Here is a 27,782-nt window from a genome sequence, read left to right as displayed (position 1 = left end):
GTATTTTTAATACAGATTTGGGTTCAAAAGAAAAACATCAGATTTCAATGTTTATACCTGGATTTGGTACAGAGAAGCATCGTAGGAAAATCAAGAAGATACTAAATATAAAAAGATGTGGTATTGGAATAAAATTCTATGGGAGACACGGGCTGGAAATAACGAATTCAAGGAAATAAAAGATCAAAGGAAAATCTTTCACAGAAGTTTATCAAGGGCTTTCTCTTCTCTCTCTTTCTCAAGAGATGTTGGTAAGTATTAAATTACTATAGTTTTAAGATTCCTTTGATATAAGTTACTCTATCCTTCAGAAAAATTGAACCTTATGAAGAAGAATGTTACATGTGCACTGGAAAAAAATGTGAGGGGGAATATCGAATTTATCAAAATTCTGTTGGGGGTTAAGAATGCCCCCAAAGCAATTGAACTGTACAAAGGAGACGTAATAAACAGGTACCCACGGAGCCTGGGTAGCTCAGTCGGTAGAGCATCAGACTTTTAATCTGAGGGTCCAGGGTTCAAGTCCCTGTCCAGGCACTATGGACTTCTGTTTCCTTGGGCCACTAGTACTTAAGCTTTTCTCCCAAGGAAAATTTGGGTTAAACTTCGATGACTTTTACCAACCTACAGTGAGAAAAAGCCCAGAAGTCAGCTATGTTCAGCCTTAACTAGTAGTTGAGGTTTGACATTCTGTTCCAAAAAAAAGATGATTTTAGCAGTTTATAATAATAGAGACTTCCTGGGGAATGCAGTACAAAACCCTTACAGTCCATGAAATATAAGAAGGCTATCTCTCTAGACTAGGGTGCTTTAGAAAAGGAACTGGAAACTATATTTGTTGGGTAAAGTATTCTCTGGGTCAGGACCTTTAGATTTTCAGTTCTTCACTCTCACAACTGACCTACTTGGCAGATGGGAAAGCCCTCCACTAAACCGTGATAATGTCATATTCTAATGATAAACCCAAAAGGTAGGGAGTTATTTCACAAATACTGCAGTATGATCTTTAGGTGAAATGCTCACCCTACCCAGAAATATTGGCATACTTTACCATATGTTTCTGCAGTTTTGTCCTGTTGTGTGTTGGTGGTGCAATTTCTTGCTCAGTGGATTGTATTTCTCTTTAGAAATATACATTTTCCCCCTCCCTCTCTGTGGAAGGATTGTACTTCCCATGCCATTTGAAGATTATGTGATGGTCTGCATAGAAAATGCTAAGGAACCTAAAAACAAACAAACAAACAAAATTCCTCCTAGAACTAATAAGTATGTTCAGCAAAGTCACAGAATACAAGATCAAAATAGAAAAATCAATTGTATTTCTACATACTAGCAATAAACATGTGAACACCAGAATTAAAATACAGTACTTTTTGTAAAAAAGGAAAAGAACACTTAGATTAAAATCTATCCAGACATGTGAACATGTACATGCTGGAAACAACAAAACTATAAAATTCTGATGAAATAAATCAAAGATCTAAATAAATGGAGAGAGATTCCGTGATTATAAAACTCAACATAGCTAAGATGTCAACTCTCCTGGAAATGATATAGAGGTTTAACATAATTTAACACAATTCCTATCAAGATCCAGGTAAAATTTTTTGTGGCTATAGACATGACTATTCTAAAATTTATATGGGAAGAAAAATGAGTTAGAATAACTAGAATTATTCTGAAAAGCAGGAATAAAGTGGAAGAAAACATTCTTATTATTTCAAGACTTATTATACAGCCACAGTAATAAAGAGTATACATTTTTGGCAGAGGAATAGATATATGTCAATGAAACAGTATAGAGAATCCAGAAAGCACCACATGCAAGTACATCTAAATTAATTCTTACAGAAGTGCAGAGGCAATTCAGTAGAGGAAGAAAAGTCTTTTCACAAGATTGTGGTGGAGCAATCCATAGGCAAAAGAAGACAACTGCCGCCTAAACCTCACACTTTATTTAAAAAGTAACTGAAACTGGTTCATAGATTTAAAATAAAACATAAAACTATAAAACTTTTTGAAAAAATATGAGAAAATTTGGGGGACTTGGGGCTTGGAGGAGAGTTCCTAGATATAACACCAAACACACAATCCATAAAAGACAAATTTGACTGACTGGGTTTCATCAAAATTAAAAACTTTTGCTCTGCAAAGGACTCTGTTAAAAAAATCAACGAAGCAAGGTACAGACTGGGAGAAAATACTTGTAAATCACATATCTGGCAAAGACATATCTAGAATATACAAAGACCTCTCAAAACTCCACTTTAAAACAACACTCAATCCAATTAGAAAATGGTCAAAAAACATGAAAAGACTTTCCACCAAAGAGGATATACAAATGGGAAATAAGCACATGAAAAGATGTTCAATATCACTAGTCATTTAGGAAATATATATTAAGACCATGGTGACATATCACTACACACCTACTGCAAGAGATAGAATAACAAATGGTAACAACTGCCAAAGGTTGGTAAGAATACAGAGAAACTGGATCTGTTATACATTGCTCATAGGAATGTAGAATGGTGTATCCACTCTGAAAAATAGTTTGTCAGTTTCTTAAAGGGCTAAACACACACTTACCATACAACTCAGCAATTCCACTCCTAGGCATTTATCCCAGAAAAATGAAAACTTATATCCACACAAAACCCTGTGCATTATTACTTATAGGAGCTTTATTTGTAATAACTCAAACCTGAAAACAACCAGAATGTTCCTTAATAGGTGAATAGGTTAAAAAAGCTGTGGTCCATCTATACTATGGAAGTATATATCCATACTCAACAGTAAAAAAAAAAAGAACTGTTGATACATGCAACCTTGATACATTATCTTTCCAACTTCATGTGAATTTATAACTATAAGTATAATTACTTCATGTGAATTTATAATTATTTATGATTATTTCATTGAAATAATATATTTATTATATAATATACACACTTCCTCTTCCTTATGGACTTGGCCATGTGACTTGATTTGACTAATGAAATGTCAGTGGAAATGTCCAGTCTGACATATCAGAGAAGTTAAGAACCGTTATGTGGGGTTTAGGTAGAAGAGCCGTTGGTAATCAAATCACCTGGTTCATAGATAGGTGAGTTCTGTATGTTGCTGTGAGCTTTAAATGAACTGCTGTGACACAATCTCCCACTCAGAAGTAACCCTGCAAGATAATGGTGAAAAGAAATCCTCCCAGTGGCTAGAGCTTTAGATGGTTCATTTGATGTTCCTCTTTACATGGAGAGAGAAGTGGCCTAAGATAAAGCTGTATATGGAATCCTAGGCAAAAGGGAATGGTTGGCTGGAAGGTCAGGAATCTGAAAAGAGTAAGATTTGAAGATTAGAGACCAGAGGTGTGGAGAAATGCATGTGGACTGACTTGTGGGAATTGTCACAATGTGGAGGATCTTTTATCATATATTAATACCTTCCAGATAAAATCTACTTCAGAACAGCCACTGAACAATTAGCTGCACAGATCAACTCATCCAGTAGATGTCATCACCCTCAGGCATCAATAACAGGAATTTCATATTTTAAAATATTATTAAAAGATGGAAGGAAGGTTTTTTTACCCTCTTTTTTTTTTTTTTTCTTCTCCGTGTGGGGCTGAAGTTTGGTGAGTCATGTCTCCGGTATCTCAAATGATCCCAGATACTTTAAGGTTGAAATTTCCAGTATACAAACATCTAACTGATGCTAGAGAGCCATAAACCACAGCTAGCCAGAGTGAATGCTGAATGAATGCGGTAACATTGCAACCAGTGTACTGTGACAACACAGCAAAGGCAGGTGAGGATTATTCATCCTAGAAGAAATGTTAGGAGGACTTAATAGACAAATCGTTTGAAGTAGTCACGGGAAATGGAGAGCAGACTGCATTTGTCCAAAACCTCTGGATCCATTGATCCCAACATTTGAACAAAAGCTTGAAGGAGGCCAGGGAGTAAATCTTATAGATATCTGAGGTAAGAATTCTCTACACAGAGGGAACAGCATCAGAACAATATGTTGGACACGATAAAATAGAGGAATAAAAGCAAAATATTCTCTAAGAGGTGAAGACAAATACCTACTTAGTCACACAGGCAAGAATCCTTCGGCAGATGAGGAGGAAAAGAATCCACATCACAACTGTGGAATAGAGGTGGAAAAAAAATGGAATCAGAGAGGACTGTTTAGAATAGGTGTGATTTCCCTTCACTAACTGCAGGAAAAATCACAGATGGGACATGTGGAGTGTAGTCTCTGGGAGAGTTAACACTGTGTCCTGTTTGATACCAAAAAAAAGCTGGTGTCCTTCGAACCATTTCCTTAATTCTTTGACCACTGTGGAACGGTCACTGTCTTTCACATCTTCCTTATCTGACTCTAAAAGGAAGAGACATTTCGAATACCATTATATAAGTGACAGTGTTTTTCAAATCACTCAGAAGTGAATGGGTGTAAAATTAATATAAAAAAGGTCATGAATGGTATTTTAATAAATGAAATAGAAGATATAGGAATAGAAATAGGAAATATCAGAATAAACCCATGCAGTAAAATACTGTTTGGTAGAGTTTGGTCTCTCTGTCTTTCCAAATATCTATCATCTATCTATAGCTATATCGATATTGGTATAGATGATAGAGATAGATTCAGATAGTTATCTCTCTCATATATATATATATATATATATCTTTCATATGTATAAATGTATATATATATATATACATACATTTGTTTGCATATTGTACTGAGTTGTGACTTAAAATATATTTCGACACTGAGTTGCAGTCAGAAAAGTTTTGAAAAAGACTTTCTTGAGAGGGTACAATTTGAAGATGGCAGCATCTCCTTGAGATGACAAATATCTGGGGGTGGGGGGTCGGTGTATGAGCCCCAAAGGAATAATGGAGTTTCGCTTTCCTTGGCTGGGGTAGCTGCATAGCTGGGCTCAGGTGAGCGTAGCTGCGGACCCGAGGAGCTGCATAGCTGGGCTCAGTGCGCGTGGCTGCGGACCCGAGGAGGGTCCTCTGCTGGTGCGAGCTGCTAAGCTCGCCACTCCACCGTCGCTCCTTAAATTTATTGTGGATGGGGACATGGAGTACAAGGAGAAAAAACAAACGAACAAAACAAAGAAAAACACACTAGCATACAAGCCTCGGCCTAGCCATGTGACTGAAGGAACACTGTACGCTCACTATCCAAAAGCTTCCAGTACTAAAGAGAAAAGATTTACAACCTTCCAGACGGGCCCCTTCTAGCGTCATCGCAGAGGCAGCCGCAAATGAGAGCTGTGTTCGGGAACTTCCCAAAGGTTCTGCTCTCTAATATAAGCCTCGGGAAAAGGAAGGTCCTATCTTATTATAAAATGTATTTGTTTGTTTAGTCCAAACGTCCCCAAACGAGATACAGTCGAAATTGTGACCCCCGTGTAATAATTTGAGAAACAAACTGGGTGAACTCTATTTCAGGCGCACCGTACTGAAAATCTTGCGCCCTTGCGAGCAAGCAAAATGCCTCTCTTTTATTCAAAGTGTCATCTATAAGATTTTTCGACAGGTAACAGAGGAGACGGTTAACACGTTTCCTTTCCGGTGGCAGCAGAGTTGGCTCCACGACTTCCGATCTTCTCCCCGAGACGGGTCCACCCAGAGTTTTGCTCCGCGGGCTCTTCCTCCGCTCCAAGAGGCTAGCGGCTCGAGGGAGTGGGGAGGGGTGCTGGGGAGGGGGTTCAATGACGAGCTTTGGGCACTCTTGGGCAGGTTGGAAAATTGCAGACCCGAAGGTGATGACCCGAGGTCATCTGGTTGCGGAAGAGCTGATCTACGTGCCTCGAGAGAGAGGGGCGACAGAAAGAAAGGAAATCAGAAAGAAAGGAAATCGAAAAAAATGTTCAGCGCAGAAACGGTGACATAATCATTGAAGGGAATAACAGTGGCTTCTGTCAGGGGCTAAGCAGAGTGGCGCAGCGGTAGCGTGCGGGGCCCATAACCCCAGCGGTCGACAGATCGTAAACCATCCTCTGCTAGGGAGCTTTTCCATCCCTTGCTATTAAAACTTTACTCCAACTCGGCTACAAGTACGCACAAACACCGAATCAATTTCTACCTCTTCCATGTTCAACCAGTTAACATTCACGAGTTTGAGAATCCTCTAGTTTGGCTTCTTGCTTCCCACCTTACTTTGAAATCCCACCATTCTCTCACTAGGCAATTCCAAAACCCTTCTAGCTATCTGAAGTGACACACTGCCCCGAATTGTAAAATTCCTTCCATCCCTGGTGTCCAGTAGAGGAGCAATGGAAATATTCCTTCAGCGGAGGCGGTCTTATATCAATATATTGTATGCGACCTCTTGGAGAAAGAGGTGATAAATTCCATATTTACTTCTGTTACAACTTCCAGTAAAGACCCTTTCAACTTTGTTATCTACTTACGATGTTTTCATTGATTGCATTCTATTAGTAAATGCAAATATAAATGAAACCAAAAGAATTAATTATAACAGATTTGTGGTTCTGTCACATATCAAAATTTCAGATTTCAGTGTTTATACCCATATTTGGCGCAGACTAGTATAGTAGGACGATCGAATAAAGACTTTAAGCGTAAGCATACATTATATTGGCGTAAAATTCTGTGGAAATACAAATTCAAGGAGAAAGATCGATGAAGTGGGAGATGTCTGGACCCATTTTTGGACAGTGTGGGTTTTGAATGGAACTCGTTCTCCGAGTTCCTTAACTTAACAACCTTAAAATGACCTTTCTTGAAAGAATCGTATTCAATCCGTGCCATTTTTATTGTTATTGGAAGGAATGGTGTTACAAATCTTAAAACGTTATTCGTTTTTCAATTTCTCAGAATGTTAGTGCCCTAGTTCACTTAGGCTAAGCCTGAATATTCAGCCGCAAATTAAATCTCCCACTTCTTTGCTCCCCTCCTGGAGCTCCGACCCCACCGGGCTGTGTGAGGATCGCGATTGGAGAGGGTGGCCGGGGCGGGGCGGCGGGGGGGCGTGGCTGAGCGAGGGACAAAGCCGGGTTCCTGCGGAGGCGCTCAGGCTCTTGGTCGGTAGACAAGAAATCCCTTTGGCCCCCTCCGGAGCCTCGCGAGCCCGCCAGAGTGCCATCGTACCCGCATACTCAAAGTGCGAACAATCGAGGGCGACACACATTCAGCCTCGGGGAGGCGGATGGAAAACGAAGGAAGGAAAAGGCAAAGGCAAAGGAAAGGAAGAAGGACGGGAATCCCCAAGCAGCAAATCCGGCCTCCGTTATTCCCCGCTGCTGGCGCCACGAACGCCGTCTGGGCTGCCCAGGTCCACGCGCCCGGGTCTCCGGTCCCGCGCTCCCGCCAGCGCCCCGCCCCTCGCCCCCAACCTCCACCCACTCACCCTGAGGGGCTCGGACTGCCCTCCCTACTCCGACTCCGGGGGCGGGCGGGCGGACTTGGTGCCGGGGCCGGGAGCCGGAGTCTGGAGACCCGGCGCCTGCTCGACTCTAGCTCTGGGACTCTAGCTCAGGGACTCCGGCCGCGCGCTTCCTGTCCAATCCCTCTCCTCGTGCCGCGCGCTGCAACCCGGAGAGGAGAGAAGAGAGGCCAGAGCGGCCAGCTTAGGCCTCAAACTAGCAGAGCAGGCTACGGGGGCTGCTGAGGTCCCGCGTGTCCTCTGTTTCCACCGGCACTTTCGGATGCAGGACCTGGAGGGTGAGGAGCTCCCCGAGAACCTTTCACTTTCCTCGCGCAGGGATCCCAACCGACACCGGAACACTTCGACTGCGGCTGAGTCACCAGGCGTCAGAAACCTCGGGAGCCCAAACCCGAAGTCAAAGTCACCGACCCCGCCTCACTGCTCCACATGGGCACTTACGTGGGCAAGCTGGGACTCTGGCCGTCACCCCCAGCAGGGGGGCGCACAGACTTGTCGGAGAGGCCCTTGAACCGCCGGCCAGCTCAGCCCCTTCATCAGGTCCCCCGGGTTCAGCACGTCCATCGTGCCCACCCTGCCCCTCAGCACAGACCTGCGAGGAGCCTGCCGAACTGGGATCCTACCAGTCTCAACGCGTGCGTGGTCAGTGAGGCTTGGAGGCCCTTTCCCATGAACAGGTCCCGGAATTCCATCATGAGGCCTCTTCCCTCAGACTGGTGGGAAAGTTACTTCAAGGGGGAGTATCTGCTCTCTTCGGCACCCCACGGCAACATGGAGCCCGGTGACTAGGAGGCTCGCTCCTCGTGAGCGGACAGTGCCCCCCTCCACTGCCCCAGCAGAGGTAACGAACTCTGCAGGGGTCTCACCTTCTGAGAAGCCCCAGACCCATGTGCGAAGGAGACAGTGCTGAGGGCTCTCAGAGAGTGCAAGAAGGGGAAAGTGAGATGGGAAGAACCACTTGTTCCATGAGAGCTTGGACAGTAAGAGAAGGATTCCAGAGACCAGACTATCTGCGTTTAAGCCTCTGACGAAAAATGGAGTCCTCACTTCTTTTGTGCCCAGGCCTGGGCCTCTGAAGAGAAGCCTCGACTGCTGGGGCTCAGATCACAGCTTGAATAACAGGCCCAGCTGCTCCTCCATGGACTCCTTGGCCAGCACACACACAGGTGGCCCCCTTAGCTCCCAAAGAAATGCTATTACAAGCTCTTACAGCTCTTCTAGAGATTTCTCTGAGCCTTGGAAGAGAAGTATTCCCAGTACATCACTCCAGATACCAGAGTGGCCAATGAAAAGGAAAGAACATTGGTCATCCGTCTCACTCTCCAGCCCCAGTGGTATCAGATGAGTCCCCAGAAACATCTGGCAGCTCTGGGCAGCAAAATCAGATTCCCCTGCTTCTGTCAAGCCGCGGGAGCCAGTTGTCCCTGACTCTACCTCCTCAGCTCAGTTATGCGGTCCCCGAAGACCTGGCCTTAGGGAAGAAAGCTGGACTCCAACGGAGCAACAAAGCCAGAGAAGATACAACTGAGGTCACCACAGACTCTGTCCCTGACACTTGGTCTGCTATTCAGCCTCCCCTGTCCCAGGGCACTGATCCTCAGCTGGAAAGCTTACATAAAATGCAGAAGTCTCCAAGTCCACTGGCCTTCCCACAACCTACCGGAGAGGCAATCAGTGTGGCCCACTCGCCTCTGAAGACAGCGAGCCTGCTGGCCTCACATGGGTGCTCCCAGTCAGAGCCCCTTTCAGGCACCTCTTCAGACTCAAAACCCACCACTACTTTCATCCTTCTGACCCTTGTTTCTCCCACAGCACCAGTCGCTGAGACCACGTGGCCACGTCAACCTCTCAGGCTGCCACACCCTGAGGCTCACCTGCCATTAACCCTGCAGCACCCACTATGCAAAGCACTGTGTTTGGATTGATGAGCAGCCCAGCCCCCCATCTTCCTGCATCTGCACCTCCTGTTGCAACTTCTGCTGACCGCATGTCAAAACCCATCATGGGGCTCCCAGCCAATAGTGAGACAGGAGGCTCCTCATATTCCAGAATTTCAAGCACAGCTGCAGCATCTTCACCTCCAGGTATCTCAACTCCCACCTTCAAGCCTATCTTTGGCAGCATAAGACCACTTAAAACTATGCCCGTGAGAGCTCCTTTCTCTTTCAGGCAGACCTCTCCTCCACCTACTCCTGCTTCTACCCGTCTCTTCCATGGCCTGGTCAAGGCTACCTCTGTAGTCATGTCCACCACCCCAGCCAGCACATCCAAAGGCTCCTTTAAGCCGCCTTTGGAATTTGGTGTAGTGAATGTTACCAGTACCATGGGCTGCACTCGCTCCAGCCCTTCCACTTGCCCCCCTTTTCCTCTCGGGCCTGCCTGTGCCTTCAGGGCCAGCTTCTCCCCAGATGTAGACTTCACTTTCCCACTGAGCCAGCGTCCAACCATTCCTACTGTGCACACAGTCACCATCTTTAGCCAGGTTCTTCCCAGTGCTGTCCAGATATCCCCTACCAGGAGCACTGCCGATTTTAGCGCTGTGGGTGGCCCTCTGGTAGCTTCAGCCCTGGTAACCACCAGCCAGCCTGCATTGTCATCCAGGATCTCCAGTTCGACGTCAGCATTCACAATTCCCTTGGAGTCAAGCTCAAGGCCACCTTCCCCACTATCCCTGGGAGCCACTTCCCCAACCTGCATTTGGGGCTGCATATATGCAGAAGCAAGAAGCCCCCCAACCAGCCCTTGGCCCAAGCTTCTGTAGCTCTCCCATTTTTGGAAACTCAACAGTGGCCTCCTCAACCCCAACACCGACCCCAGCCCAGCCATCCTTCAGCGGTACCACGCAGTCAGCCTCTGGGGGTTTGGCACCACCAGCCTCCACCTTTCACATCCCTGCCAGCTTCCGGCCGGCCTTTGACAGCACTCCAGTAGGTTCCCTTTGGTCTAATACGAATGGTTTGGGAGTTGTCACCCCAAGCCACCAGACTGGGGCTTGTGGCTCAGTGTTTGGCAGCACAGGCCCACGACCATTTGACTTTGGGGAATTAGTGAGCCCTGTGGACTGTGAGGAGACTGGGCTCAGCGTCACTGCCCCAGACGCGAGCTCCAGCTCCGGAGCACTCAGTCCTGGAGCAGTGCCGAGTGGGAGCACTAACACCATCACACCCTTGGGGAAAGGCTGGGGCCCAGGCAGTCAGGGCCGGACCAGCCAAGGCACACCTTTGGCCCTGGGGAAGGCCAGCATTTCTGCAAGAGAAACTATGTCTGGGGACACATCCATGGCCTCCTTTGCTCAGAGCACCCCTGTCACTGGATCAGTTAAGGCAGGCAGCAGCCTTGGCTTTGGGATGCCCTCTCCACCGCCCCAGGGCTCTGTTGGGAGAAGATCTTTCAGACTGTCAGCCCCTTTGTTTCCCATTGGTGCAAAATCAAAAACCCCAAAGAATGGGGAGCAAGGGCATTCCCGAAGGCATCATGCCCACAAGAAATAATTTGTGTTCCTTGCCATTCGTACTCTGATTTGGACCTCAGCATAGTAAAGTGCCTCAGTCACTTCTGCTCCTCTACAGCGAAAATACCCCAGATCTAAGGTGAGAGCTTTGTACATTCACCTTGAGGTCCTAATCTACATTCTAGAGGAAAATGAAGGGCTAAAGTATCTAGTGGTGATAGCAGAATGAAACTGAGTGGAACCAAAGCTTTGGAATTGAACGGAGCCTTGCCTTCCCCTCCCTACCCACTCCTTTCTGTGTCAACGGTGAGCTCAGTCAGGACACTGCCTCCTGCTTTTTTCTCTGGGAACAGACGTGCCAGGGAGGAAAAGAGTACAACCCATATTCTCTTGCATCTTTGGTAGGAGGAATAGATTCTCTCTAAATCTTAGCCTGCTTTTATTTGGCTCAAAGAAGTGGTTCCTTTATCTGGTCCCCTAGGGAGGCCGATTCCTCATTTCTTGTTATTTTGCTCCTCAGTTGGTTCTTGGAGAAGATTTTTTTTAGCTTAATTTATATATTTTGGAGAAGCTTTTAATGCAATTTGACCGTGAAGCCAACTTTTCCTTGAGGATCGATGGTCTACCCATGAGAGCATCCATGGGAGGGCCAGGGGAGGAAAAACACAGAGTGGTGCAACCTTGCTTCTTTTCTTTACACCATAGGTCATAATTCCTCCATAATTACGAGTGAGAAATGCTCAAGTAGGGAACGAAAGCTTCTACTTTTCTTTTAATTTGTACCTTATAAAATCACCCTCTACCTCACATCTCCCCCAGATAGGGTAGGTAGGGCAGGAAGACTCTTGGGCCTGAGAACAAAGGGAGACAGGGAGGAAGAGCAGATACCGAAGCTGACCTCTGTACTGTAACCAATGGGAGGTCTATGAGTAGCTACGACATGTTCCATCCTGATGAAAAAAAAGAAAAGGCAAGAATGACTCCCTGAATACATCTATCTCCTGTTTTACGGATACCTTGGAAGAGACCTAACTGGAAAAATAAGCAATCTTAAGTTGGTTGATAAAATAAAAATAAATTGTTGAAATGAGTTTATGATACAGGAATTGCTATAAAACTCATATCTATTCAGAGGCAGAAGAATATTAAGAAACTTGCCCAAGCTCAACCAGTTAGTAAAGGTTAGATTTGGGATTTCAACCCCATTGGCTCCAAAGTGTGTGTTCGCTTCTCCCTCACTACAGCAAATCACCAAAGTCAGAACTCTAACCCAGGTGTATAGGACTCTAAATATCCATGCTGTTTCTACTTTGAAAGGCATTCCACAGCCCAAGATTGCCATCTTACAGTGGGGGGGGGGGCAAGAGGAAAAGTATTAGACAATTTCTACAGCTCTTTACATGATAATTTAACATTTATACAGTGATGACTGTATACCTTGTATCGTGCTTTGCACCAGCCATTCAGAGGTGAAGGAAAACTTCTGCTTTGGAGATTACAATTTAGTGGGGAGACTGGTAAGTAAGCCAGTGATTCCATAACAAGCGACAGGTACTAAGGGAATGGAAGCAGGGCAGAAGGTCATCTTATCTAAGTCTTGAAACTTGAATTCTGTCTTACGGTGTGTGTTCTCCAGTTCTAGCAACTGGAGAAGGGTATTTCAGGCCAAAGACAAAACATGTGCACAGGAGGGTCTGGAAGACAGAACGCATCTATCTGGGTAACTTTCAAGGAGTCAGATGTGGTTTGGGAGAAGAAGGGGCAGATCATGGGTATGCTTATAAACCATATCGTGCAGTGTGCACAGGGTTCCAAATACAATGGAGAGTCATGGAAAGATTTTAAGTAGGAAAGAGACAAGCTTGGGTTTAGATTGCTCTAGCTGTCAGGTGAGGGAGGAGTCAAACAGGGACAGGCTGGAGCCTTGGAAATGTGTGGGAGGCTGCGGAGACACCAACAAAGATGAAAGATACAGTACATTCAAGCTAGGTAATTAATTACCTGGTTAACAGGGATTGTTAACCAGGTAGTTAACAGTGGGCGTGGGGAGGCAGTAGAGAGAGGAGGGATTAAGAAGCAGGACTTGGTGACAGATTGCACCGTGTGGGCAGAGGAGATGGGCAGAAAAAGGGTAAGGGGGAGTTGGAGAAGACTGACCCTTAGCCATTTGACTTGGAGGATGGAAAATGTAATTTTGGCAGAATACATGGAATGTTTATAGACTTGAGTGTGAAATGACTATGGAATATGAAGGAAATATTTGTCATATTCAATCATTCATTCACTCAAAAACTACTGGGCATCTGATACTGGTTACTAGGCACTCTTTTAATATTTGGGATGTTCTCAGTGACATAAAATTCCTGTTCTTCTGGAGTTTATGTTCTAGTAGGGGGTGTGATTAAAAAATAAACAATAAACATAATAGGAAATAACTCCCATGTGAAAGAGATTGCAAACGGCATGGCAAAAATATAGAGCAGGGTAGGTGCGTTAAGATGGCGCTACAGTTTCATCTGAGCTCTTATGAGAGGTTGACATCTGAGCAAAGACTTGAATTCACTGACAGACTCAGCCATGCCAGAGTATGAGGGAAGAGGATTCCAGGCAAAGAGAAAACCTGATGGAAGTCCCCAGGAGTGAGATGTGGAACAAGCAGAGGCTTTGGGACAAATAAATGACATGACTTGACTCACTGTTAGGATTGTTCTGGCTGCTGGCTGAGCTGGGATGGTAGAGGAGTGAAAGCAGGGAGACTGGGAGGAGGGTTCTGCGGGAATCCAGGTGGAATTCCAGGTGGGATTCAATGGTGGCCCAGACGAGGACGCTTACAATGCAAGTGGTGAGAAGTGGTCAGATGTATATATATATTTAACCGATTTGCTCTTAAAGGGGTTGTGAGGTGTGAGATGAAGAGAGGAATCTGGGATAAAGCAAAGGTTTTTGGTTAGAGCAAATGAATGTATGGAGTGTCTGGTGAGGGCTAGGGAAAGATTGGAGCCTTGTCAATGTACCTTAGAATATCGAAATCTTGGGAAATGTTGAGATCCCTTACGGGGAGGGTATAGAATATGAAAAAGAGGGCTAAATTCGTCGCTTTAGAACGGCAGGAAGTTAATGAACTTTTCAAGTGCAGTTGGTACAAGTAGCTAAACTCTTCAAAAAAATTTTTTAAAAACTGCTTCATCTCATACAATTAAAAAAATGAATTCCAGATGGATTAAGGACTCTGATAGTATGAAATAAAATTATTTTAAAATAATTTATTTTTATAAATTATTTTAAATAGGTAGGAGGAAGGAAGCCTCCCTGGGTGAATCTGATCTTTTGGGGGGCTCAGAGTCGTCAATTGGAGAGAGGTCCCCAAGAAGTAGAGTTCAATCAGGCGAAATGTTTTGTTCCCTTTTTCTTTTTCCAAACTCCGAGATGAGGCAGAGTGAAATAGGAAGAATGTGGAGATTTAAAAAATTAATGTCACTTTTCGGTTGTTTCAGTTCTTTGTGTTCCCTTTCCTTCTCCTCCCTCCCCGCCTCCCCCCGCCCCATCCCTCCGGACCCCCGGACCCCCGGACCCCCGCCCCGAGAATTTGAAGAAACCATTTTGTTTCCCTTTTATTTAATTGCCTAGAGAGGAACAAGCTACCAGTTTCCTGGACGGTTAGCTCAGTTGGTTAGAGCGTGGTGCTAATAACAGCAATATCGTGGGTTCGATCCCCGTACAGGCCAACTTGTACGACAACGCTTGACCTCTTACACTTCTACACAGATGAGAGTTCTTCCAGTCTCAGGTCCACTGCGATGTCACAATTAATATCAGGGAGACAGACAAACCGCTGAGAACTTTAAAAAATTTAAACACACATCTTTGATTTACCCCAAGGTTGAAGTCCTCCTTTGAATCCCATCTACAGGGTGAAAGGATAGTAGTCAGTGACTAGCAAGGGAAATAGAGCCGCTTTGGGCATATTAGTTTTCCACTGGGTAACTGATTCTTGCAAAGAAACTGACCCTACTGGATTATTTTCATCCTAAAATAAACTGGGAAACCATCCACACTTTCGACACTTCCACACTCGTGTCTTAACTAGTTCAGCGAAAGGTGAAACAAGATTTTTTTTATATGATGTGTGAAAAAATTATTTATTAATATCAACACAGTAGGAAAGAAACAGCTTTGCCAATTGTCTCTTTATAACAGGGAAAGAGCTCCCAATGACCAAAGCTGGAACAGTTTGAACAACAGATGGTGTGGTTTTGGATTATAATCCAAAGTGTAAAATACATATTCATGAGTCCATACTGATATAAATAAATCAATGAATACAAGAGAAGGGAAACATTTTCCTTACAGAAGCATTCCAACTAATATAAGTAAATACTCCCCCCCCCCCCCAGGATATGAAGCTTAATCCCCTCCCTTCTGGAATATGGGCCATACTGAGTGACTAACTTCTAAATAGTAGAGTAGGAAGTAGGAAAAAATAGGAACTTCACAAGGGAGAAAAATGGCAAACACTACCTTAAAAATGATCAAGGTTGGCATCACCAATGGTAAGCTATGCTCCTATCATGTAACATCCGATATGATGCGATGGGACAAGTACTTTATCTTTGTGGTCTCCCACAAAAGCCTATAACCCCAAACCAATCACGCAAAAAATATCAGACAAACCCAGATTGGAAAACAGTCAAGTATGCTACAGAAATACTTCACCAACACTGAGAAACTGTCACAGACTAGAGGAGCCTGAATACAATGTAGGATCCTGGAAACAAAAGGGACATTAGTGTAAAACCTGGTGTGATATAGTCAAAGTCTGGAGTTTAGTTATTAGTAAAGTGCCCACATTGGCTTCTTAGTTTAAACAAAGGTACCATGGTAGTGGAAGAAGCTAATATTAAGGGAAACTAGGTAACGAGTATAAGGCAATTCTCTGTATTGTCTTTGCAACTTTTCTAAAATTATTCCAAAATAAAAATTTAATTTTAAAAATTACAATAAGAAACATGTCTCTTTGCCACCACTGAAATCAGTGTTGAGGCAAATGCCTGGTTGCCAGTAGTTCCATGACAGGTAGTTGTTCAAGGCTGAAGGAATGTGATATTGATGTCTTATTTTGGTGAGGGACATGGCAGAGATATTTATATGGTTATCTGTGCCAGATGATGTATACTTGTCCTGCCAAATACTCTCCTAGGGTCCCATTCGCACACTGAAATGCAAACCAGACCAATGAGATTTGTCTTTAGCGTGTAAAAGACATCTGAAATGGAGCCATCTGGTTTATGTTGAACTTGAAGTTCGGTGGGTTTCTCTCACAAAGTTTCACCTCACACCCAAAGGGTTTTCTTTCCTATCTTGGGCCTAAAATATTTCCATTTGGACTAATAAACAACTGAACCACTTCTCTTTGTTACATCCTGCCCCACAAAACTGGGTTTATCTATCACACCAAGGTCCCATTATAGAATCCAAGTTTTTCAGAAAGAACAGTGGCCAGTTCAATGTTCTTTGGTGGGTTCTTCACAGAGCTCAGACTTCTCCCAGGTAGTATTAATCACGCCCTCTTTTTTGTTCTTAAAGACTTCATAGATTACTTTAATGCTGGGTGGATTTGTGTGTGTGTGTCTGTGTGTGTCTTTGTGTCTGTGTGTGTGTGTGTGTGTTTTAAGTTTTAGGCATCTCTGATGTGCATAAATGCAGGTGGTTCCTAATTTAACTTAGTCTTCCCATTAATACACATAATACCTGATACTTAAAATACAATAGGAGAGGTGTATTGCATTGGGCAGAAAATTTTAAATCTTACAGATTTGATTACAACGAAAGAGTTCTTCAAATAGAAATGAGTGGAAAGTGTGACCTACCTTTACAGAAGTACTTGAGCTGTTGTAATAAACAACAAAAGGAAACAAATTGCCTGCTATTGCAAGAGATACAGGCAGTTTCCTTACACTGTTCTCTATCAGCTCAGGAAGCAATGCTGTGTACCTGGCCTAGATATAACACGCCTGTAGAAGTCTTATAGATTGAGGCTAGTCATAACCCACACCATCTGCCAGCACTCCCCAAAGAATTTGAGTAAATGAAAACAGGAAATAGAGATTTTACATTATTTTCCCAAGGTCCCAAATATAATGACCGGTTTGGGACAAAGAACCAATGGAGCCTGACATCACAGTTTGTGCTCTTAAGCATCATTCCATACTGCCTCTCATTCTCATAGGGGAGGACAACTCTCTGATATTTATGCATTGATTGTTGATTTCAGGAACTAGGACCAGTTAAGAATTTTATGACATTTTTAAGTAAGACATGTCTACCTAAGTTTTATATTGTCTATATCTCTGTGACAAACATCGTTCTTAACATGTATACATTTGCTGAATTCTTACCTTCTTTTTTCCTTTTGCATGCCTTTACCTGCCACATAGCTCCAAAATCAACATTGGGAAGCACGTTTCTCTTTTGTAAGATATTGCTTTTTCACAGTAAGAGTAGCAAATGGTGTGGTGAAGTCCTTCAAAGTGCTCCAGTTCATGTTATGTTTCAAGGCCGATAAGCACCATCATTTCCCAATTGCAGATTTGAAACTGAGAAATATCTCCTATAACGAAGTTGTAAAAGCTCCTAGAAGTGAAATGGCTTGGCTACCTATTTCAAGGGTCCAGAGGCTCAGAAAGTTTTTCTTGTCTTGGCACAGCATGTAAACTTCTGTGCATATTTCAGGCGAGAGAAAGTAAAAGAACTTGATAGAAATTCTGAGAAGTAGTCCTGAGACTCTATCATTAATCAAAAATTCTTGAGAAATGCATTGGTGAAACAGGAAAGTGACATCTCCTTCAAATACTGTAAGAATGAGTTTGAGGTCATAGTTGGCTCTGTGGCTTAGTTGGTGAAAGCGCCTGTCTAGTAAACAGGAGATCCTGGGTTCGAATCCCAGTGGGGCCTAAGGAGGAAGTATTTTACATATGGCAAACAAAAATTGGAATTAACTGCAGTTGACATGCCTTCAAGTCCTAGGAGGAGATAGGGACAGCATTAGTCCCCTTGCTTAAAAAATAAATATAATATCAACAACTCTCCCAAGAACGTTACTTGCCCTGAAATCATGAGATGGAAATTAGAATTGCCTAGAGTGCTTCTTGTTCTTTCCTTTACCTTTTAGATCAGGTGTCAGACATTGCCAGTTCGGTTTTGTGTGATCTCTTCAATTATTTTTGCCTCCTAGAACTTTTAACACAACGGAGACATTTGTTGTTCTTGATTGATTCATTGAATGGTCAACCTCTGCCCTCAGATCCCCCCAATTTTGCGCCAGATAGCTTTTTGGCACATTGAATAGCGCCTTAGAGCCATGCTTCTCAAAATTCTGTGAGCATATGAATGACCTGGTACGGTCCATTACAATGAGGGTTTTACATGACTACATCTGCAACAGGGCCTGAGAGTCACCACTTCTACAGTCTCCCAGATGAGTGACGTCTACACTACTGTTACGTGGACCATACAGTGTGAGGCAAGGCTACTGAATTAGTGATCTAGTTTCGATGAGTGTGCTTTCAAGTTCTGCACTTACATATGTTTACAGTTATTTTCCACACCCATTACTTAGTCTGGAGTTGTTTTTACCCATTTGCCTTTAGTCAAACTAATCCAAAACCAATAAAAGAACAAGGGAAAAGTTCTAATATAAATTAGAGTAGTGTAAATCAAGTAGTGTTATAACCGTTTCCTCTTTTCTTTTTAGTTTATTTTTACTGGAGTATAGCTGCTTTACAATGTTGTGTCTGTTTCCGCTGTACACCAAAGTGAATCAGTTATCCGTACACATATATCCCCTCTTTTTTTTTTTTTTTTTTTTTGATTTCCTTCCCGTTTAGGTCACCACAAGCATTGAGTACAGTTCCCTGTGCTATGTGGTAGTTATCTCTTTTACACATAGCCGTGTATATATGTCAATCCCAATCTCCCAATTCATCTCACTCCCCCTTCCCCCCTTGGTTTCCATAACTTTGTTCCCTACATCTTTGTCTCTATTTCTGCCTTGCAAATAAGTTCATCTGTACCAGAAAATGAATGACCATTTATCTCTGTGGTTTCATTTGGCAACTTTAAAAATAATTAACTGATTTCGTGCAATCTTATTATAATACTCAGTGCATGTGCCCTTTGCTACCTCAGGCTTGCATACTTTTTCAGGACATCTGGTAGGGTCAGGATTGGCCACGTTGGGGGCCACTCATTGACTGCTTTACAGTAAACTTCTCATCAAAGTACTGGAAAATAATAAATCATCATTTATGCTGCCAACTCGATATCAGGGAAAAAACGGACTCCAATCTTGCTAGCTGGGAAATACTGTCTCTCTTCTCTGTTTCCTGCAACCTTGGGATCAATCCAAGTTTGAGTTGCTGAGAGCAGGAGTTTTCAGCTTGGCTCTTGGTCAGATGTGCTGATGCAGAGCTGTCCTATCACGAAATTCTCACCGAGAATTCGAGCAAAGACCATGGTCTTGCTGCTGAGCACCTCCCTGATCCTTGAGGTAAAAGCTGGGAAGTGGACAAATACAGTGACGAAGGTCAGGTGAAGTGAGGAGAAAAATAAAGTATAGTCTAGTACGTCAGCTGTTGCACAGATTGACGTCGCTCAGAGCACAGGCGTTCCAGGCCAGTGTGAGTGACACTGGATAAGAAGTTGACTGACGACTCCCACCTCAACCTACTCGGCACAGAGTCCGGTCCCATGAATTCCCAAACACTACTCCTTTTGTCACTCCCTCCTGGGGCACAGCCCACCCCGCCCCTGCTCAGCAGTCTCCTCCGGACAAGCATGCCCTCTCGGAAGTTTGGGGGTCTTCGGGGCTCTGTGTGTTATGTCCTGGGTCCTACGGTGAGCAAGAGACATGGAAATGAAAGTCACAGGGTACTGTCGGGTAGTTCCTTGTAATCACATGCCCTAGGAGCCTGAGGTTACCCTGCGTGGTGTTGGGGAAGGAATTTGGACTCTGCTTTTGAGTTACGTTTGGTTATGAGTCGTAGAGTTCCGATATTCTTATTTTAACACGTTTTTAAAAAGGAGGGTAAGCAAAGTGAGTGAGTGATAATATACTAAAAGAGAAATACTCAAAATTATTAGACTTGGGGAGCACCAAGGAAATGCCGTTTTGTTGGACTTGTAAAATCCAACGTCCGTGTGACGTTTCCGTGGTGCAGCGGTCAGCACGTTCGCCTTACACGCGAAAGGTCCCCGGTTCGAAACCGGGCGGAAACAGCGCCCTTCCCAGGCTTTTGCCACTTTACCCACAAGTACAACTACTTCCTTACTACCTTGCTGCCCTCTCTAAGGTGCCCGACCTCAAAACAAAGGGCTTCCAACCTATCCTCACAGCAGCAGTGCTCAGAACTACATCTTGTTAAAGTACTTACTGCATTTTAACATTTCTGTAGGTTCCTCGGACTCCAACGTCTTTTACATTGTGTGAGTTATGAGTATGTCCTGCCAGTCTGTGCCTAGTGTTTTTCTCTCCGAATGGACTTTTGAGGAAAAACGTGCTCAGTTTTTGTTGTTTTGTTTTGCGGGGTGGGGGTGGGGGTGGGTACAGTGTAGCAATCTTTCTTGTATGCTTAGTGCTTATTATGTGCTGTCTAACATATAGTTGCTCATCTCAAAGGCATGGAGTATTCTGCTAAATTTTCTTCAACAGACTTTACTGTTTTCACTTTCACTGTAGAGGCAAATGATTTGAAATGCAAGCAAATGGCCAGGAAGCAGCTGAGGTACGCTTACTGCAATTAGAAATGAATAAGTGAATGAATGCCATCAGACAAACAAGGATGGAAATCAAACAAACGAAAACCAAAAGGTGATGTTTCCAGATGTCTTCCATCTCTGGCATTTTCTTTTTTTCCTTGCCAGAAATATTTTCAAAAACCTTCAATATAAAATTTGTGTGTGGAGAAGGTGGAAAGCAATGGAGGAGGGGGTGGAGGAAACGAATCAGAAACGTTTCCCGTCCCCAGAAAGTACACGTGGATTTTGTGTCCGGCAGAGGCCGTTGCTTAACCTCACTGTCCTTTCCTTTTTCTCCTAGTTCCCGGGGTCCGCGTTGGTACCCCCGTCAATACCCTCGGGGACTCGGTCTGCAGTCCGCCTTGATCCGGGTCTCTCTGCTCAGGTGTTTGCACAACGCGGTCAAGGCCAAGCCGCCCCTTCTCCGGAAGCCCAGGCTGCGCGCCGGGATCCGTAGGCCGACTCGCCTCAGCCACCTAGGCTTGCCTGGGAGGGGTGGCCGCTCGCTGCCACGAGTCGTCCTTTGGGCGCAGAGACCTGTCGCTTACGTGGGTTCAAAAGGCAGTTGCCTTTAGGCACAGAACAGTCCCGGCCGGGCTCGGAAAGGGGTTAGGGTGGGTTTACCGGCGTGTGTGTTTAGAGACAAGTCTGTGGGACAGACGTACGCGGAATGGGGCGCGGGGGCCCTCGCAGGCAGGGTATCGAGGCCGGCAGGGGCTCCTCTCGGACACTTCAGGGGCTCGGCATCCCGCTCACCTCAAGGTGCGCGCCCGGCGGGCGGAGATGGTCCGCGTTGCCACCAGGAAGCCCGCCTCTTCCCGGAGTCAGGACCATGAACAGCGCACTCTGCATTTGCCGGGCTGTGTGAGGGATTTCTCAGAAGAGAGAAAGGACAGGGGGAAATGTTCTGATATAGTATATTGAGCTGGTGGTGTGTGTGTTTTAGGCACCGATTTTTTTAATTTACAAAACACAGGAAGTACCGCATACAGTATTTCTACTTGATGGTTATGGAAGAAATGTTCACATATTAAGGTGTGGGGAAGTCATGGCTTACATATGATTTAACTAAAACTTAACCCTGACTAGAGCAGCCTGTTTTGCGACCTATTAAACATACCTTTTACATCAGCGTTAACCATTAAAAAAACCCCAAAAAACATAAAACAAAACCATACCGTTACATCTGCTTTAACCATTTAACTTTTACCATTACCAGAAGTAAAAATGTCTGTTTTAAAGATGAAGATTAAACGCCTCCCTTCCTGGGACGCCAGTGCCAGTAGCACTTCCCCTCTACAGGGACCCTGGCTCTTGTCCCTCGTGGACTAAGGGGAGTCACATGATCTGAATGCCTGGGAGTTTTCTCAAATGTTTGGGGGAATTTTAGCTGGCTTTTGCTTAGATTAGGTCAGACTAGATCTCAGATTCTGTGAACTTTGAGAGGACAAAAGTATGACAGACAGAAAGCAGTGTTTCTAAAAGAGTTGCCTATCACCTAAACATCTGATGGCTATTTTATCATGCGGCCCTGAAGATTATGGCCTGAAACCCTCTCCACGGCCACTCCTGTGTCTTCAGCTTCATTTCGTACCTCACTGCCCCCTCTCTCCCAACCAGCAGCCCTTTGTCCTACCTGCCAGCAGTTCCTCTTGTTTCCCAGGGATGTGTGCACATATCATTCGTTCTACCCCAAATACTCCTCTATACCTAGTGAACATCTCCTCAGCCTTGAAACTTGACCTCCACCATTACTCCTTCAGACAAAACTTTCTAAGTAAATCTTCACATTTCTGTTAGCACTGTACACCTCTCTTTTATTGCAAAAGCCAGTTAGGTGAAAGATGGCAAGGCTGGGATGAGAACGCATTGCACTCTGGATTCCAAGTTTGGGCCGTCAAGAACATTACCATGCCGTGTCTGTCTCTCAACATCCAAGGTCCTTCTCTCGAGGCAGTTGTACATTTTGAGGCATCTCTTTTGCCCAGTTTGAAAACTAAAATAAACATACAACCAAATTGTCTAAAAAGAGCATGTCTGTCTGTTTGAAATGTATGTGGTATTAAATCAGTTCCTAAATTCCCACATTCCATGTCAAATTTGATTTCTGGAATGTGTGTACCTTTACTGAAGGACTGAATTCTTGCCTCGTTTTGCCTTTACCGTTGACTTTTGCATGCTTTTATCCGATGCGTGGTTTATCACAGAACTTGCCCATGATTCTCCCTCTTAGTGAGGCTTACTCTTTTAACAGTAAGAGGAAAAGATGTGATTCTTACAGCCGAACGCATTTCCAAACCAAATAGATGTGCACTATTTTTTAACGCTTAATTAAAGAGAATACAGGGCAGTCATTAGTCATCCGCGCACACATCATCAGGGTCCAATAGAAGCACATCCGAATATATGACGCGGGTGGAAGCATGGCAGATTAACAGATTGATTGCAAAAATTTGCAAAGAGCACTCGCAGGAGAAAACTTGCTTTCAGGGAATGACATTCTTGCTATCACGTATGGAATGTTCTAAGGGTTACAATTCTTATGATTTTAAATATAGAAATTGAAAACAACGTTGTAGTATATACACTCACCGCGAATTACATGAATCTGTCGGAGGCAACGGTTTTGCGGTTATTTCCATCCTCACTCCGGAACCAGCGACTTCGGAGGTTTCATTTAATTAAATAGGCATGCTTAAGGCCTTGTTTCACGCAGGGGCCAGTGGCGCAATGGATAACGCGTCTGACTACGGATCAGAAGAGTCTAGGTTCGACTCCTGGCTGGCTCGGAACCCTTTTGACACCCAATCACCTTGCAATTGACACGCCGACCAATTCTTCAAACTTTCTCCGATCGCAGTGACGTGCTGGGAAAAGCTCCCTCACCTTCCTTCTTGTTGCCCCACAGGGCAATCAATCCCGCCTCTTGCGCAACTCGGAAGGACCCTTCAAAGGCGATCACAGGAACGTTCACAATCTAACGTTTTCTGGTTTCAATCTCATACCGCAAATATGGAGAAAGGTTCAGTCTCACACGGCAAATATGGAGAAAGGATCACACAGAGACACCTATACACAGATTCAAATCAAAGAGGCTTTAAGAAAAAAGAAGAGGAGGAGGAAGAACAAGAAGAAAGAAAGAAAGAATCAATGTGGATCTACGAGTGTCTTCACCAATATTAGCTTCACTGGGTTACCCCTCAACCCCTTCCGAAGAGTGAGACGAGAGGCTTTGACTGAGGCAATGGTAAATCTAGAAAGGCCGGGCTTGTGCGGGCCGGATATTGGAGCTGGTCCTGACCACCACGCACTCCACATTCCATGCCGCAGCTTGCTTCCCAGGACCGCGACTTCCAGAAGAGCGCTGGTTAGACAGTTCCAAAATGCCGGGGGCGGGGGGGGGGGGTGTAACGTGAGTGACGTGTATGATAGTTTTGTTTTTGTTTTTCTTTAAGTAACCTGTGCCTTCCAAGTCTCAGAGACGTGTAACTACCTTGGGTGGTAAGGAGTAAAAGCAAGCGTGGCCCGTACGGGGATCGAACCCGCGACCTTGGCGTTATTAGCACCACGCTCTAACCAACTGAGCTAACCGGCCGAGATGTGACGTACTTTTTCACTTAAAACTTTTAACCACCATTTCCCGCAGTACCTCTTCGGCCAAAGACAAACGTTTACTTTTCACGGTCCTCGGACACCTAGCTGCTCCATGTGTAACCCACCAAAGATCTGCTGTGCCCTCTACACAGAGAGCCAAACTCGGACAGCAGCCCTTTGTCCAAAAGGAAGCCTTGGGTTGCACGGCGCCGAGCCATTTACACAACAGCACATACTTCCATGGATTCCCCCGGCCGTTGGCCGCAGCTTCCTCCAAAAACGTCGGCTTCCTCTTTCACGTCCAGCAGTACGACTGAAAACCGGTGTGCCTTCTTTCCGTTTGGTTTTCTTCAGGAGACAGCGTCTCATTCTGTTTATTTTGGGTGGAAAGCAACAACCACCACCAAATTCTCCTGAGAGAAGCTACACTTGGAACTTAACCTTTGAAAGAGGTTGGGGGGTGGGGGCGGGGAAGGAGAGAGGGCGCAAGAGGAACGAAAGAGGAGAATAAGGGCTGGGTGCTCGAGGGCCGGTTAGCTCAGCTGGTTAGAGCGTGGTGCTAATAACGCCAAGGTCGCGGGTTCGATCCCCGTACTGGCCACTCCTTTACGATCACCTTCGCAGAGAACTTCCCCTGCCGAATCCCTCAGGAGGAAACTTGCTTCTTAACCTACGCACACCTGCGAAGAGGGTAGAGTCCTCTCTATAATAACATGTTCCAAGTCCACCATCCCTCGCGGACCTTTTATCCACTCCTTACCCAACTCGGCTCTCGGCCTACTACAACTTCAACCTTCTTCCCAGCAGGCAGTGTACTCTTTCCTCCGGGACCAGTGGCTGAGGACAGAGACACGTGCAGGGCCAGAGGACGCAAGAGTGGGAGCTCGACCTAACACGAAAAATGGGCGGGAAAAAGTGGAAAAGATTACTGGCAACCTTTGGTTACAAGCTTATTCGCTTTTCAATTCTCTTTCCAAAGTAGTTGCGCAATCAACGTCCTTTCTCAAATCCTCAAGAGATACAAAGTAAATAGGCGTTCTTTCAAAGGTCGTTCTTTCCCCGTCTCTGACGACTCTTTCAGAGGAACTGACAGCCGAGATTGCCCTGTGAGGAAGGACCACGCCAGGCGGACTGGTTCAGGATACTTCCTCTTCCCTCCATGTCAGCAGCTCTTTGAACACTTTGAGCAAGAAACACAAAACACAGACTTTTCTTTTCTTTTCTTAAGGACAGGAATCGAATCTGGATTCCTTAGACAGACGTGTGTCTCATAACGTTGCTTCTGACTTGAAAGGACAGTTCAGTATCATGGTAACTTCTCTGATCTTTGTGGGAAGTCCTTCCTCAGACTTGTACAGTTTCCCTACCTGCGTGCGCTGACCAGTGCTAAGCTCCACGTGGAGTGCTTTCTGGAGGTTTCTCTTCTCGCGGCTCTCTCCTTTCCGGTACTCTGTCCTGCCAGCTTTAGCTGCCTTGGTCTCCTGGACTATCCGCCCCGTCACTTCAACTCAGGGAGTTCACCAGCCTCCGCCTGGGTTCCTGTTCCAAGCACTGGGGCCTGGAAACTCTCTCAAGGCTGCAATCCCAGGTCTCACCTCATGCCCAGAAAACTCGCTCGTTCCTTTCTTTCTGTCACGGAGCACCATCCTTCTTTGCCTGATGTTTGGTGTCTTGAAAACTGTTTCGTCTATTTTGTCAGGTTTTGCTTCTTTCAAGCAGGAGGGTGTATCTGATCCTTGAGATTTCGTCTTAACTGGAAACAGGACTTTCTGCCCTTTAGAAGACGAAGGGGGAAAGCTGAGGCCTCTTCGGTGTGTGCTGGGGGTTGCAGGCTCCGAGGGAGCAGAGGCAGGCGGGCTGCTTAGTGCAGCGGCCTGTCTCAGGGCAGTTGGCATTGCCTTCCTGGGAAACGTGGGGCCTCATGTTGCGTGTGGCAAGCAGTGGGCTCAGGTATTGCACTGGGGCTCCAGGCTGCAACTGGGCCAAACTGTCTGGAGGGCTCAGGCTACAGGCCTCAGCGCCGGTCAGGTGGTTTCCTCTGGTGTGTGAGTGTGATGTGTGTGTGTGTGTGTGTGTGTGTGTGTGTTGGGGGGTGAGGGGGGGCGGGGTTTGGGCCAGGGCTGTTTGCGGGAGAGGAGGGCTCTTGTGTGAGAGCAGGGCTGAGTCCAGGAGTGCTGAGGGGCCGATGCCGCCAAAACGAGCATTCGGATCTCTGTCCGGCTGGAAGGCTGAAGGTGGGAGTTTTCTGATGAGGGGGTGGGAGCCTTGGAGGGCGTGGGATCCGGGCACTCTTTCCTTATCGCCGCCCCGCTGTCGCCCGCGGGGCATCGGAACACCTACGTGCTCCGTCAGTGCCTCACCGTGGGTGAATTCCGGTCGTCCTCTTGGTGGCCTGGAGATGACTGCCACTTAGCACAGCCTCAGAGGCTGAGATTGGATGAATCAGTGGGACCCGCCCAGCACCTGAGTCCACCGGAATGACCCCGCTCCGTCCTTCCTTCCCTTGCTGCCTCTAGTACCCTTTCTCTCTCTCTCCCCACACACACCCCCGTCTCTCCTTTCCATTAGGTTACTACTTCTCTGTGGTACCCTTTTCCCAATACTTTATTGAAGTATATTTTTAAATGAAAAGCGTTTATGTGTAGTTTGAGCTGATAAACTTTACCGATGTATCCTACTCCCATGTGACCACCACCCAGATGGAGACTGAGAACATTCCCATTAGTCCAGAAAATCGCCTTATGCCCCCTTACCAGACAAGACTGCATCCTGCAAGCTAATCGCTGTCTGATTTCTAGCACCAGACAGTTTGCCTGCTCTTGAACTTCATAGAAGTGGAATCATATAGCATATCGTACTGTGAGGCATTTTGGGGGTCCAGCATGATATTTCTGAGAGTGATCTGAGTCCTTCCACGTGCAATAAGTCACAGAACTTTGTTCCGCTTATTGCTGGGAAGTTGATTCTTTCGATTTTATAAACAAACCAAAATTTGTCTGTATATACAAGGACGCATGACATAGCTCATGAGGTTCATAGTGGCGAAAAAGGAGCTCAGCGTGCCGGCCTGTCAGCAGAGTGGCGCAGCGGGAGCGTGCTGGGCCCATAACCCAGAGGTCGATGGATCGAAACCATCCTCTGCTAAGCTTCCTTCTTCTAACGCCCAGTTCTTTTCTCCTGGATCGCAGGCACGACATAGCGAGAAGAAATTTCGTCAACTTACACATGCACCTTCTTCTTCGACCACCTCTAGGATCCATTGCCACCCCCTACCTAACCACTGAAAACCAGTTAGCGTTTTCCTTTCCCCTCCTTTTCCTTTCCTTTCCTTTTCTTTTTTCTTTTGCCAGTTGGGAGGGGGGGACGGGGGTGGGGAGCACAATCCACCCTCCTCACTCATTTCAAAAGAGAGGCGAATCTCTAGCCCTTCTCACTCGAGAATACTTTAAAAATTTACCGTTCGTTTCCAATGGATCAGTATCATTTCTTCCAGGAAATAAAATACACACTTCAC

General features: G+C 45.3%; 1 protein-coding gene and 8 non-coding genes across 9 annotated transcripts; 8 read left to right on the top strand and 1 right to left on the bottom strand.

Moving 5' to 3' along the window:
• The first annotated feature begins 464 nt into the window (after nt 1-464).
• Nucleotides 465-537, top strand: TRNAK-UUU (transfer RNA lysine (anticodon UUU)). Its single transcript has one exon. It is a non-coding gene; the product is annotated as a tRNA-Lys (tRNA).
• A 7,323-nt stretch (nt 538-7,860) lies between these two features.
• Nucleotides 7,861-10,922, top strand: POM121L2 (POM121 transmembrane nucleoporin like 2). The gene is given in 7 exon segments (XM_027100052.1): nt 7,861-8,166; nt 8,168-8,306; nt 8,309-8,397; nt 8,399-8,737; nt 8,739-9,267; nt 9,270-10,114; nt 10,116-10,922. Coding segments are annotated over 7 exon segments (3,054 nt in total).
• Nucleotides 10,923-14,533: 3,611 nt separating this feature from the next.
• TRNAI-AAU (transfer RNA isoleucine (anticodon AAU)) lies at nt 14,534-14,607 on the top strand. The gene has a single exon. It is a non-coding gene; the product is annotated as a tRNA-Ile (tRNA).
• A 3,152-nt stretch (nt 14,608-17,759) lies between these two features.
• On the top strand, nt 17,760-17,833 carry TRNAT-AGU (transfer RNA threonine (anticodon AGU)). The gene has a single exon. It is a non-coding gene; the product is annotated as a tRNA-Thr (tRNA).
• Nucleotides 17,834-20,082: 2,249 nt separating this feature from the next.
• Nucleotides 20,083-20,155, top strand: TRNAV-UAC (transfer RNA valine (anticodon UAC)). Its single transcript has one exon. It is a non-coding gene; the product is annotated as a tRNA-Val (tRNA).
• Nucleotides 20,156-23,390: 3,235 nt separating this feature from the next.
• On the top strand, nt 23,391-23,463 carry TRNAR-ACG (transfer RNA arginine (anticodon ACG)). The gene has a single exon. It is a non-coding gene; the product is annotated as a tRNA-Arg (tRNA).
• A 732-nt stretch (nt 23,464-24,195) lies between these two features.
• Nucleotides 24,196-24,269, bottom strand: TRNAI-AAU (transfer RNA isoleucine (anticodon AAU)). Its single transcript has one exon. It is a non-coding gene; the product is annotated as a tRNA-Ile (tRNA).
• A 526-nt stretch (nt 24,270-24,795) lies between these two features.
• TRNAI-AAU (transfer RNA isoleucine (anticodon AAU)) lies at nt 24,796-24,869 on the top strand. Its single transcript has one exon. It is a non-coding gene; the product is annotated as a tRNA-Ile (tRNA).
• Nucleotides 24,870-27,340: 2,471 nt separating this feature from the next.
• On the top strand, nt 27,341-27,412 carry TRNAM-CAU (transfer RNA methionine (anticodon CAU)). Its single transcript has one exon. It is a non-coding gene; the product is annotated as a tRNA-Met (tRNA).
• Nucleotides 27,413-27,782: the final 370 nt, after the last annotated feature.

Source organism: Aethalodelphis obliquidens, unplaced genomic scaffold (genome assembly GCF_003676395.1).
Source record: "Aethalodelphis obliquidens isolate GAN/ISIS:26980383/991018 unplaced genomic scaffold, ASM367639v1 scaffold278, whole genome shotgun sequence".
Classification (NCBI taxonomy): domain Eukaryota; kingdom Metazoa; phylum Chordata; class Mammalia; order Artiodactyla; family Delphinidae; genus Aethalodelphis; species Aethalodelphis obliquidens.
Note: the sequence above shows the minus strand (reverse complement) of the source record. Positions and strands in the feature narration are given on the sequence as shown.